The 12,167-nt window shown below is 61.2% G+C and overlaps 1 protein-coding gene across 25 annotated transcripts in view; it reads left to right on the forward strand.

The window, feature by feature from the left end:
- The first annotated feature begins 486 nt into the window (after positions 1-486).
- The window catches only part of BIN1 (bridging integrator 1), a 56,754-nt gene continuing 45,073 nt past the window's right edge, over positions 487-12,167 (forward strand). For 22 of the 25 annotated variants that reach the window (XM_010801800.4, XM_010801803.4, XM_010801805.4 and 19 more), the window contains exon 1: positions 487-670. In XM_010801800.4, coding sequence (XP_010800102.1) covers positions 587-670 — 84 coding nt within the window. In that variant the 5' untranslated portion in view covers positions 487-586. Of the gene's footprint in view, positions 671-1,125; positions 1,395-12,167 lie in introns of those variants that run through there. The other 3 variants (NM_001046541.1, XM_010801804.3, XM_010801807.3) reach the window with 3 other exon arrangements.

A 12,167-nucleotide genomic window follows, 5' to 3' on the forward strand; every position in this document is an offset into this window, starting at 1 on the left:
TGTCAAGAAGGAGACCCTCGGTGAGCGCGCTCCTGCGCAGGCTCCCGGATTCCCGGGGCGCTCAGCAATCGCCACCCACTTTATCTTCGGTTTGTGAAAGGACCTTTCTCCTCCATCTGGCCTCTTTTCCTGGGCTGCGGGAGGTATCTACTGGGTTGAAAGAAGGGCTCGCGGCGGCGTCGGACCCGGGGCGGTCGTACTAGTTCCCGCCCCGGGGCGGTGTCAGCGAAGTGTCCTGGGAGTCCGGCCAGCCGCTGCAGCCGCGGCGACGGTGGGCGCCGCTCCCCCACCGCCGGCGGACCGGGTCTGGCCTCCGGGGTGGCCCTTTAAAAGGCAGGGTCTTGTCCGGAGGGGGCGGGCGGGGGGCGCTGACCGCCACCCGAGGCCCGGCCCCTCCTCTCTCCCTCCCCCTCCCTCCATCCGTCCGTCCCTCCCTCGGTCCCCGCGTCGCTCGCTCGCTCGCCGGGCGCACGCTCCGCCTCCACCAGTCGGCTCGGCGGTCTACTGCGCGGCGTGGAGCGGGAGCCCGGGGCCGGGGCCGGGGGCTGGGAGATCTGCGCCCGCCACCCGGCGAGCCTGAGCCGCAATGGCTGAGATGGGCAGCAAGGGGGTGACGGCGGGGAAGATCGCCAGCAACGTGCAGAAGAAGCTCACTCGGGCGCAGGAGAAGGTGAGCGAGCCCGAGCCCCTGCCCCCGCGCCGTCTGGACACCTGTCCCCTACCCCCGCGCCGGGGGCCGGTCCTCGTCCGCGGCCGGGCGCTGTCACCTCCAGACGAGGGCTGCCGAGGACCTTCGGGGGTCCACAGGCTGCGCCCCGCGGCGCTCTGGGTGTCCCCCCGCGCCCGCGTCCTCCGTCTTTTCACCCCCGGCGGGGGCAGGAGAGGGCGCAGCTGTCTCTTCCCCCTCCCCCCTCTCCTCCACCCGCAGCTCCAGCCGCTTTGTATCTTCGCTGCTTGTCTGCAGGGGAGAGGCGGCCCCGGCTCTCCGGGCGCGAGGTCCAGGCTAACCCCGCCTGGAGGCCGAGGCCGGGAGGCTGGGAGGCGAGGTGGCGCTCCTAGCCCTCCCCGCGGGCGGGGCCGGCGCTAGCCGGGAGGGCGTATGCCCCTTGTCCCCAGGGTCGCTTAGATCCGGGATTCCCGAGACTGTCCCTCCGCTCGCGAGTGCCGGCGCGTCAGCTCCAGGCCTCTGAGCGTCTCCTGCGCCCGCCGTGCCCTCCTCTTCACCCGCCTCTCCACCTTCTGTCCTCGCGGGCCGAGGGAGCGGTCAGGTTTCCTTTCACCAGGGGTGCCCGCGGCCTGGAAGCTCCGGTCCGGCTCCCGCGGGAGGGGAGGGCTGCGGGCCCCTCGGGAAGTGCCCTCGCCAGAGAAGGGGCTTCGCATTTCCGGCGGCCGAGGTGAGGGTGGCGGCTCTGGCTTTGGGAGCCCGCGGCCGGGTGGGGAGCCAGCTGGAGCGGAGAAGGCGCGGCAGGCCGCCGCAGGAAACACGACCCCTCGGCCGGGAGAGCCCCTGGTCGTAGGCTGGGGGATGGAGCCGGGGCTTCCCGTGGCAACCTGACTGTGCAGGAAATGCAGGGTTTGGGGGCGGGGGTCCGCGCGCGCCGGCTTTCCATCCCCAGCCACCTCGGGTTTATTGAATTGGATCGCGCCAGTTGCTGACGCCACTTCCCCTGCCGACTCCGACTCTGAAATCTGAGATCGCAGAATCTGTGATCCTACCAGGGTGGCCCCCCCTCAGCGCCCCTCCCGGCCGGGTCTGTCCCCTCTGTCGCCCGACACATGGCCGGGTGGGGACCGGGAGACCGGCCGGCCTTCCCCCGCCTGGCTGTGGCTGTTTATAAACAATGACTTTTGCAGCTGAGACCTGCGGGCTCCCTAAGGATGCAGCCACGTGATCGTCGTGGGTGGGGGGCGGCGGCGGCCGCTGGAGCTTCCCCCGAGCTTCCCTCAGAGTCTGCCTCTCATCCCCGTGGTCCCGGGCTAAGGAGGTGGTGGGTCGTGTACAGGGAAGGGCCCTCAACCAGACTCCAGATCTGGCCTGCCCCAGCTGTCCTCCTCCCCTCCCCAGGGCGGGCGGAGGGATTAGAGCCCCACAGATAGCTGGCTGGAGGCTGGGACGGCTTCAGTTGCCCAGATTGGGGGTGGGGGGCAGATGCTGCTGCTCTTGCTCCTCCTTCACACCCCCCTCCCCCCATGACTGGCTAATCCGTTTAGGTGCCTGGGTCTAAGCCTGCTTCCTGTACCTAAGGGGCTGAGGAAGATGAATGGGAAGCTGAATGAGGCTGAGACAATTTCCTTGCCCCCATTCCAGTGATGTCCTAGCCCTCCCTTTGCTCTTGCTGTGTCCCCTTTGCCCTACTTGCCTTGTTTCTGCAGCAGCATATTTCAGGGATTTCAGGGGTGGCAGGCCTGGGCCATATCCCCTGCGGGTATGTGGTGACATGTTTCCACTAACCCCCCTGAGCTGCTGCCCCTCCCTCTTTAGCCTCTGTTGTGTGGCCTTGGGTCGTTGGCTGACAGCTGCTCAGCTGTAGATACTGGCCTTGGCCAAGGGCTGGCCCTGCCCGAGCCTGGGCCTCATGGGACTGGAGTTGCTTAGCGCTGTGGCTGTTCTTTGCCCCATGGGCTCTGGTTGGGGAGACCCTCCCCTTCAGAAGCCAGAGCGGCAGCACAGGCCTCCTGGCTGAGTCTGGAAAAGTGGCCTGCCCTGTTGGTCCAGGAAGCTGGGTGCCTCGACCCACACCAGTCTCTCCCCTCTGCCCTTCGGAGGCTCAGTCTGTGTCGAAGCCTGGCTGCTGCTGGCCTGGCCGCCTCCTCAGCATCTTCTGGTGGCCTTCAGGGCCACATCTAATTCGCATTGTCAGTGGTCTCATGGGCACCCCACCCCCACCTTGCCTTGGTCAAATCTATGAGTAATGGGGCAATTCCAGTTGTCCCGTTGCCATGGCAAGGTATTTCCTGACCAGGGACAAGCAGGAGCTTGGCTGGAGGGCCTAGGCAACATCTGCGTAGGAAGAAGGGCCCCATCTCTCCTTTTCCTCGCCTTGATTTCCCCCCATCTCCTCTCAGCCCCGTCCGCCAGGATTCAGGGGGGCCTGGGTGGGGGAGGAAAGCTTGCTCGCTGGTGCCTTTGGAACCAGCTATCCTATTCCCCGGTCCAGTGAGTCCCTCAGGGGCTTGCCATTGCTCCTCCACCTGCCAGCCTCCACCACTGGTCTGGGTGCTCCCTGGGGGTTGGGCAGATCTATGTGTGCACCCCACATTCACCTGGCCCCAGCCAGTGCTGAGGGACGGTTAGGAACAAACAGGGGTGTTTGGGGACTTGGTGTGGGAGCCTTGATGCTGGGTGGGTGATTTGACCAGAGTGCTCCTCAGCCTTCCTTCAGCAAATCCCGCTTGTGTGGAGCGCCTGGGCCTTGCTCGGCCCAGGGTGCTGAGGGGAGCAGGGTGCTTGTGGCTCTGGCCATCAAGGAGCTAATTGTTGTTGTAAGGGCCTGTGGCCTCTGGCCCTGGTGTGAAGAGTGCACAAGACCACACTGGGGGGCTCCCTGGGGTCTGCCAGCCCAGCATGGCACTGTCACAGCTCACCTCCCAGCCCCTAGCTGCCCGCAGGGTGCTCATTACCCTGAGGTCATCTTCCCATCGCTCATTTGGCTTGTCGGACCCTCTATAAATGACTCTCTCCATTTTTGGGCCTCAGTAGGTGGCTGGGCAGAGTCAAGTTGGGGTGGAGCGTGTGTCAGATGACAGAGAGGATTAGGGATTGGCGGGCTGGGTCCTTGGTGCGGGGGATGGGACAGTTGGGGAGAAGGGACAGCTGGGGTGGGGGTAGAATCTGGCCCGATTGCCCCTGAGTTCCACTGTTCAAAAGTCCTCATGGGGCATGTGCGAGGGAGGCCAGCCCGTGCTGGAGGAGCCGGACCCATGAAGGGCGCAGGAGAGGAGACTCTGCACCCCACCACCCCTCACTGCCGGCCCTGAACTGCTGGGAGTGGGGAGGCCCGGCATGGAGGCTCAGGGCCCAGGGCTGTCTGTGGACAGAACAGCACTGGCGGGTCACAGCTGATGCTCCCTAGAGGGAAGGTGCAGTGGCAGTTATTTATAGGACCCCGACACATGGCCATGATGGTGCCACTCTCATCTGGATGGTCAAGGTCTCCCACGCTGTAGCCATGGACCTCCTCAGTAGGAGCCAGGCCTTTGCGACCAGTTCTTATGCTCAGAGTGGCCTTGAGAGCAGCCAGGCCACACGGAAGGGCGGGGGGCAGGGAGCCCAGGTCTGAGGCCCCAGGCTGCAGTCAGTGACTCCCACTGCTTTCCCCATCGGGGTGCCTCTCTCTCACCCCCGAGTGTCCTCTCTCGTGTCCATCCCCACGTCGGCTTTGCCTCCACCTCTCTGCCTCGCTGCTCTTGTCTCTTTCCTCTGATCCTGTACATGCTTCTCTGCACCTCTCCGGGCTCGGATCAGCTTCTCTCTGAACCCGAGTTATTTATGTCGTTGGTTCATCTTGCCAGTGCTTGAGGGAAGGCTCTCCAGCCAGGCGTCATCTCTGGGTGGGGTGTTTCTGGGGGCTCAGTGGACATTTGGCTGAGGTCTGTGGGTGTGGGGAAGTTGTAAGCATGGCCTCCAGACTTCCTGGGCCCCAACAGGCTGGGTTGGGCTGAGCCCAGGCATGAGCTGAGGCCCTCCTCTGTCGAAGCTGTTGGTTCATGCAGGGCCCAAAGCAGGCAGAGGCAGTTTTGCCCAGGTCGGCTCATGGGGCTGCCGGGGGCCTGGGGGCGGTGTTGGGGTAGCGGTGGGGTGGGGGACAGCTGTGGGCCAGGGAGTGTGTGTGGAGTGGGAGAGTGAGCTGCTGGTCACTAATGGAAGGTATGGGGTGTGTCAGGAGGTGGCTGGGGGATAAATTTGGGCTGGGTTTGCTTGAATCTTGAACGCCGGTAGGATCTGTGAATTCCATGGCTTCTCAGAGAGGCTGAGGCCTCGACTCTTCACTTCTTTCTTCTCAGATGACCCCGCTGGGTCCCCTTCTCACCTCCCCTCTCTGGCATCGCCCAGGCTCCTGGCCCTCTGCTCAGCTCAGCCCACACAAATTGTGCTTCTGATCCTCCTGCCTGCCTTAGCCTGGCCTTGCCTGTACTTTTTCCCTGAGGTTCTAGAACCCCTGTGTCCTTCCTCCCTGGATCTTGGGGTGGGTATGTAAGAGACAGAGCCCAGGCATGGGCTGGGTAGGCAGGCAGCAGTGACGCAGGGCTCCTGGCTCCTCCAACCAGCTGGGACCTTGGGCAAGTTTCAGGACCCTCCTGAGGCCGGTTTCTTCGGTGTGAGATGGGGATAACAATGGTCCCCTCCCCATGCCTGTTGTGGAGAGGAGGACCTTGGACAACAGTCAGTCACAGACCAAGTCTCAGTGGGCAGAGCCGAACCGTGGCCCAGAGGCCTGCCTTCCCCCAGCCCTCCTCCCTGCCCTTCTCCCTGCAGTGTCCATTACAGGCCCCTGCAGACAGCTAATCCCTGCTGAGCCCTGGATGGATCAGCCCAGGGTGGTGTGTGTCCATGTGTGGGTGCCTGTGTGTGTGTGTGTGTGTGCAGAGGGGCAGCATGTGATGGGGAAGGGAATCGCACAGTTTTCCGGGTCGGGGTGGGAGTGGGGATCTGGACTCATGTAAGTGTAAATCCTGTGGCCCTGGGTAAGTGTACCCCCCACCCCACCCCCCCACCCCCAGGCTTCCCTCTGACGATCAGTAAAGTGATCACGGGGTTTACTTCTTCATTTACTCGGAAAACAAATACTAAACACCCACTGTACTCTAGGCGCTGTGTGGAGAGGGCTGAACAAAGGCAAGTCCCCACCACTGGAGCATGGATGCTCTCCCCTCCTCCCAGGGTGTAGGCAGACACGAAACGAAAAGTATGGTGGCAGGTAGATACAGGGCAGGGTAGCCTTTCCATAGTGGGATTTGATGGTTCAGGGCAGTCTTTCCTGAGCACCCAGGGCCAGTGCTCACATGGTGTAAGGGATTGGTGAGGGTGTGTGTGCGTGCAGGTGTGGGTGTGTGCTAAGCAGCTTCACTCACGTCTGACTCTGTGTGACCCCATGGACTGTAGCGCTAGGCTTTTCTATTCATGGGTTTCTCCAGACAAGAATACTGGAATGGGTTGCGATACCCTCCTCCAGGGCATCTTCCTGACCCAGGATTTGAACCTGCATCTCCTGCAGCTTCTGCAGTGCAGGCAGATTCTTTACCGCTGAGCCACCAGGGAAGCCTCTGGTCATGGAGAAGCTGAGCCAAAGCTTCTGGTCTCCAGGTGAGAGAGCACTTGAGGGACCGGGGCTTCCTGTTGGATGTCACCCTGGTAGGTCACCCATACGTAAGCTCCTTTTTTGGCAAGTCTCCCTTTGGGATTAAAAGTGCAAAGAAAAGGGCGCTCATGCTGAAACCACCCCGCAGGGCATTGAGAATGCAGGCCAGGCTGCTTGGGGGTTGTAAGAAGGGAGGCAGGAGGGAACAATAAAAGGGAAGGGGGAGGCACCAAAGACAGCCCAGCCTGTGGAGGACCGTTTGCAAAATTTCCACATCAAGTAGCAGCGCAGGGTCGTGACGCAAGGTAGTGACAAGCATTCGGTTTCTAGAGAGCTGAGCTTGAATCCCTCTCCACCGGTTACCTCCCTCGGGCAGGTTGCGCTGACCTCTGAGCCTCACTTTCCTCACCTGAAGTCAGTGGTGTGAGCCACAGAGAATACTGTGAGACGAAATGGACACAAGTGAGGGGCAGGGCTGGTGGTTCCTGTGCCGGGAACTGGCTGGCACCCTGAGCTCCTGGGGCCTCCCCAGCGAGGTTGCCAGCTCCCAGAGAGGCCGCATGGTTCTGGCCCGGGCAGCGAAGCTGGCTTAGTGCCAAGGGCTGGCAGGGGTCAGGGCTGGGGAATTGAGAAGAGAAAGATAGGCTCTTCCTGCTCCGAGGGAAGCCTTTGTCAAATATTAACTTAAAAACAACCTGATTTTGTTGCAGACCTGCTGAGTGCCAGGTGCTTGGTGAGGATTCTCATCCCCAGTGCAGCCTGGGAGGTCATCATGATTCCCACTTGGCAGATGAAGAAACTGAGGCTCAGAGCAGTGGTGTCACTTGCCCATGGGCTGTTTTGGTCCACTGTCTAGGAGGTTGCGTCTCCCTTGGTGACTAGGCCCTCAGGCTGGGGGAAAGCCTGGAGACACGCACTGCAAATAAGACGTAGGTCTCCACCCAGGAGGCGGCATGAGGAGTGTCAGCTGATAGATTTGGGTTCCAAGACCTTCTCCCCCGTTAAATGAGGTCTGAGGCTGCTTGTATGTCCCTGGGTCCCCACCTTGCGTCTAAGTTTATACTTCAGAATGTGGTCTTTCTGTTTGGACGTATTTGGTAGGCCTTGGGTGCTGCTGCTGCTGCTGCTGCTAAGTCGCTTCAGTCGTGTCCGACTCTGTGCGACCCCATAGACGGCAGCCCAACAGGCTCCGCCGTCCCTGGGATTCTCCAGGCAAGAACACTGGAGTGGGCTGCCATTTCCTTCTCCAATGCATAAAAGTGAAAAGTGCAAGTGAAGTTGCTCAGTCGTGTCCGACTCTTAGCGACCCCATGGACTGTAGCCTACCAGGCTCCTCCGTCCACGGATTTTCCAGGCAAGAGTACTGGAGTGGGGTGCCATTGCCTTCTCCAGCCTTGGGTGCTAGTGGTGGAGAATCTGCCTGCCAGACATAAGAGACACGGGTTCGATCCCTGATTCAGGAAGATCCCCTGGAGAAGGAAATGGCAACCCACTCCAGTTTTCCTGCCTGGAGAGTCCCATGGACAGAGGAGCCTGGTGGGCTATGGTCCATAGGGTCACAAAGAGTCGGACATGACTAAAGCGACTTAGGACAGATGGACGAGGTGAGGGGACAGCCTGGGGTTTTGTGAGGCAAGTCTAGGGACAGGAGTTCCTGCAAGGGGGGACAAATGGTGGTGGTGGTGGTGTGTGTGTGTGTGTGTGTGTGTGTGTGTGTGTGTATTCCCAGATATGTAGGCTGTGTCTACTTTATTCAATATAAAGGAGCACACTTTATCCTGAGATTGTACCTACTTTGTTGATATTTTTGCAGTAGTGTTTCTCTCATGAAATGATGGTACTACTGGCTGTTCCCTATGTTTTTGGGGAGGAAATAGTCATGATGTTGATCCCTGCCCCCCCAAGCTGAGAAGATTTTCCTGGTGTGGAATCTAAATGTCTGGGGCCTCCTGCCCTGGGGCAGTTTGCTGCCTACCCTGTGGACTGGCCGCCAGGAGTTGGGGTGGGTTGGCTGTTCTGGTCCTCGCTCGAAGCTCGGCAGTGGCTCCGCAAGCCCCTGGAACATCTGCTCTGTGCAGCTGGGTGCTGTCTGCTGCAGTCACTACGGTGCCCCCAGCTGTGCGCACAGTAGGCGCTCAGTGCATCCGTGTTGCCTGGATGCCCGGATTCTTCAGGGAGATGGAGACAGGTTGATGGCTGGCAGAGGTCCTGGAGGCTATGGGTTCAGGGTGTAGGGTGGGAGGGGTAGGGGCGATGTGGCTGCAGGATTTCACGCCTCCAGCGAGCACAAGGGGTGTCAGAGTCCAGGTCTTGGGGTCAGGTTCGGGGGGCATACGATGGCCCTGGCACAGGCCATCCCCAGGGGCCTGGGCATCAAACACAGAACTCCCTCCCACAGTAGTCTCAGGGCTGTGATGGTGCTGACCTGAGCCACGGGTTGAGGGCTTGGGCCTAGATGCTGGCCTTCTTAGGAGTGGGCTGGGGCCCTGCTGGGGAGCCCTCCTTGGCTTTAGACCAATTGCCAAAGAGAGGTTGGCCTGAGTCATCTCTTCCGATATGAGAAAGCTTTGGGGTGACCGGGGTCCCGGGACTCACTGACCTGAGGGTCTCTGTGATTTGCCAGCCCCAAGACTCATGGCCTCGCTCAGACCCCCCGGCCTCCTGGACCTCACCTTCGGGCCCAGGCTGTGACCCAGGTCCCAGGGCCACCACAGACGGGGTAGGAGCGAGCCCACAGCTTGGATGGACAGTGGGGGTTGGAGCCTGGTGCTGGGGTTTGACCTTGGTGCTGCCCACGGTGCCCTTGGGCGGGGTCATGTGTATCCCCCTATGCTGTGCCCAGGGGCTTCCCTGGTGGCTCAGACAGCAGTGAATCTGCCTGCAATGCGGGAGACCCAGGTTCGATCCCTGGGTTGGGACAATCCCCTGGAGAAGGGCGTGGCGACTCACTCAAGTATTTCTGCCTGGAGAATCCTATGGACAGAGGAGCCTGGTGGGCTACAGTCCATGGGGCTGCAAAGAGTTGGACACGACTGAGTGACTGCCATATGCTGTGCCCAAGCCTGTGCTGATGGGCTGGGTCCCTGCTGCTGGCCCCGCTCGGTGGACGAGGGGCTCGGTGGATGGGTGGATGCAAGTTGGAGACACCGCAGCCTGTGCAGTGTGCAGGCTGCAGCAGGGTGGGAACTGAGCCCCAGCGGCTGGGGAGTGAGTGGGTGGCAGCCAACGGCAGGCAGCAGCCTCCAGCGGCCGCAGCGCTGGGGGCAGGGACTCGCCACTGCTGTCACAGCCGGGCTGGGCTGGGGCTCTCAGGGCCCCTGCAAGGCCTGCCCTCCCATCCTGGAGCCCCCAGGACACCTTCCTAGGGATATTGGTGCCGCTCCTTGCTTCACTCCTGGTGTTCTGTTGCCTCTCTCCCCCTTGTCATTCTCTGGTTCTGAGGCCACTCAGAGGAGGGGAACGGGCCCTGGGCCCTGCCCTCAAGGAGCTCCCAGCCCCACACTCCGTGCCCACCACAGCATTGGGGAGAGCTGGGGGAAGGGCACCGGCGCCTTCCATAAGGCCTGGGCAGTCAGGAAAGACTGCTTGGAGGAAGTGGCCTGCCCTCCTTAGGCAGCCAGAATCCAGCTGTGCCCAGGAAGGCAGGGCTGCCGTCCTGGAGTCCACTACGTCAGGGCTGGGGTCGGGGCCTTCCCAGAAGGCTGCTCTACATCCTGCGTTCCCTCCCACTGCGTGCAGACCTGCCCTTCTGTGTTTCAAGGCCCCAGGGTGGCACCCTGGAGGGGATGATGCTGCTAAGCTGGCAGAGCTGGACAGCTGTGAGGGGTCAGTGGGTCAGCTCACCCCCAGGGCCAGGCACTCCACTGCACTCGCCTTTTGAGACCAGACCAGATGGCCAAGTGGGGGCCCCCTTGGTCCTGGATCAGAGCCGGGCTGGGTCCTCAGGGGGTGAGGGGTCATGCCAGCTGGTTGGGATCCTGGCTCTGAGCGCAGATGGCCGGGTGAGGAGTGGACGACAGTAACGTCATGTCGTGAGGATGAGGCTCAGGATGAGCGGCTGGCCAGTGAGGGGTCCGGGTTTCCACCCAGGCCTGTGCCTGAGGAGCTTTGCAGAGGCTGTGCAGCCGGAAGGGGGCTGGAGTGAGCGGAGAGCCAGCCCTTTTTCCAACAGCTGCTGCTACTTTCTTTGGACCCGTGCTCAGCTCAGCCTCTCCCCGGGACTGCAGCCAGCACACTGGAGCCCTGGGCGCGCCAAGGCCCGGCACTGCGCGCTGAGGTCAGACCTGGCCCCGGGGGGCGGGGCCGGAGAGGCCCCTCTAGGGGACCCCTGTTGCTCCCTCTCCGGCCCCTGTGGCCCTCCACCCCCCACTTTTCTGCTCTGAGGCAGCATCACCTCTCTCAAGACATGCCCTCCAGCCTATCAACAACTACCTTGGGACCAGATGTGGGTGATAAGGTGGATGAAGATGGTGACCTGGGTTGGGCCCCTGGCAGGTGGGCAAGAGTCAGGGAAAGAGATTGAACAAGGGAAGGGGAAGAAGGAGGTTGATCCCAGGAACTACCCGCCTGTTCTGGGGTCCTGGGCACTCATGCCTTCTCTGAGCCCGCGTTTCCTCCTCTGTAAGTGGAAACGGGGGTTCCTGCCCATGGACTTGTGGCGAGAGTCCAGGAGGATGTGATATGATCAGGGCCTGCTGGGGTGGACACGCAGGTTCTGTTCCAGGGAGCATCTTGGGGAACCCCTGGGAACCCACAGGTAGGGGCCGTTCTGGCTTTTGTGTTTTGAGCTGTTTCTCTTTGCTGATGAACAGATTCTTGAAGTTGAACTGCAGTGCAGTTTCTGTTCCCTTTTTCCCTGTATAGTCTGAAAACGCTAAATTGGGAGGGGTGGTGTCATCTCCTACAGGAGGGAAGCCAAAGCGCCCCCTGAGCCAGAGCTTGATTGAGCGGGTTGGGGCAGGGGAGGGCAATCGGTTCCAGGTGGGCTGGGTTGAGGGGTCTCCCGTCCCTCATTCACTCATTCATTTGAGGAGCCGGAGGCGCAGCTAAAGGAGAGCCGGAGCTTCGAGACCTGGGTGGAAGCCTGCCTTGGCCGCCGAGCCTCAGTTGCTCATCTGGGAACAGGGAAGCATGAGATTCCCCTGGCAGAACAGAGTTCTACTGGATGCAGCTGGGTCTGGATGATTCTGGAAGGGAGGACAGGAGAGCATCTCTGCGGCATTTCGTGGGTTTACTCAGAGCCTTCCCACCTGCCATTTTTCGTTTGTTCTTCTCAGTGACCAGTGCGGTTGGCAGGACTGGATTATGGTCCCACTGGGGAGGTGAGAACACTGGAGCTCAAGCAAGCCCTGGGATTTTTTTCCCCCTTCTGTTCTCCGACTTGGCCCCAGGCTGGCCTTTCCTGGGAGCTAGCACCCCCATCCCTGAATGGGGGAGAAGGTGGTTGGATGATGCCGGAAATAGATTATTGTAGTGCAAATATAAATGCCTAAGTGTTTTCAAATGAAAGCCAGTGTGTGGGGGCTGCCTTTGTGGGGCAAACACCTGGGGGAAGGGGTGTGTGTGTGTGTGTGTGTGTGTGTGTGTGTGTGTGTGTTTGGGGAGGAGGTTGGGGAGGAGGCTGACACACTGAAGGAGAAGGTGACCCTGCAGAAAAGCCACCTTGGAGCTTTTCACATGGCCCCTGGTTCCCCTATGACTCCACCATGGTGGTGGGGGAACGTGGCTTCACAGAGGAGTCACGGGGACCCCAGAAGGTCAACGTCGGATGTGGACAGGGCTGGCATAGCACTCCTTAGGGGGCCTCAGTAGAAAGAGTTCCAGGCACAGACGCCAAAGCTGTGTGGGAAAACAGTTGGGGAGGGTGCG

This window comes from Bos taurus, chromosome 2, assembly GCF_002263795.3.
Source record: "Bos taurus isolate L1 Dominette 01449 registration number 42190680 breed Hereford chromosome 2, ARS-UCD2.0, whole genome shotgun sequence".
NCBI classification, from domain to species: Eukaryota; Metazoa; Chordata; class Mammalia; order Artiodactyla; family Bovidae; genus Bos; species Bos taurus.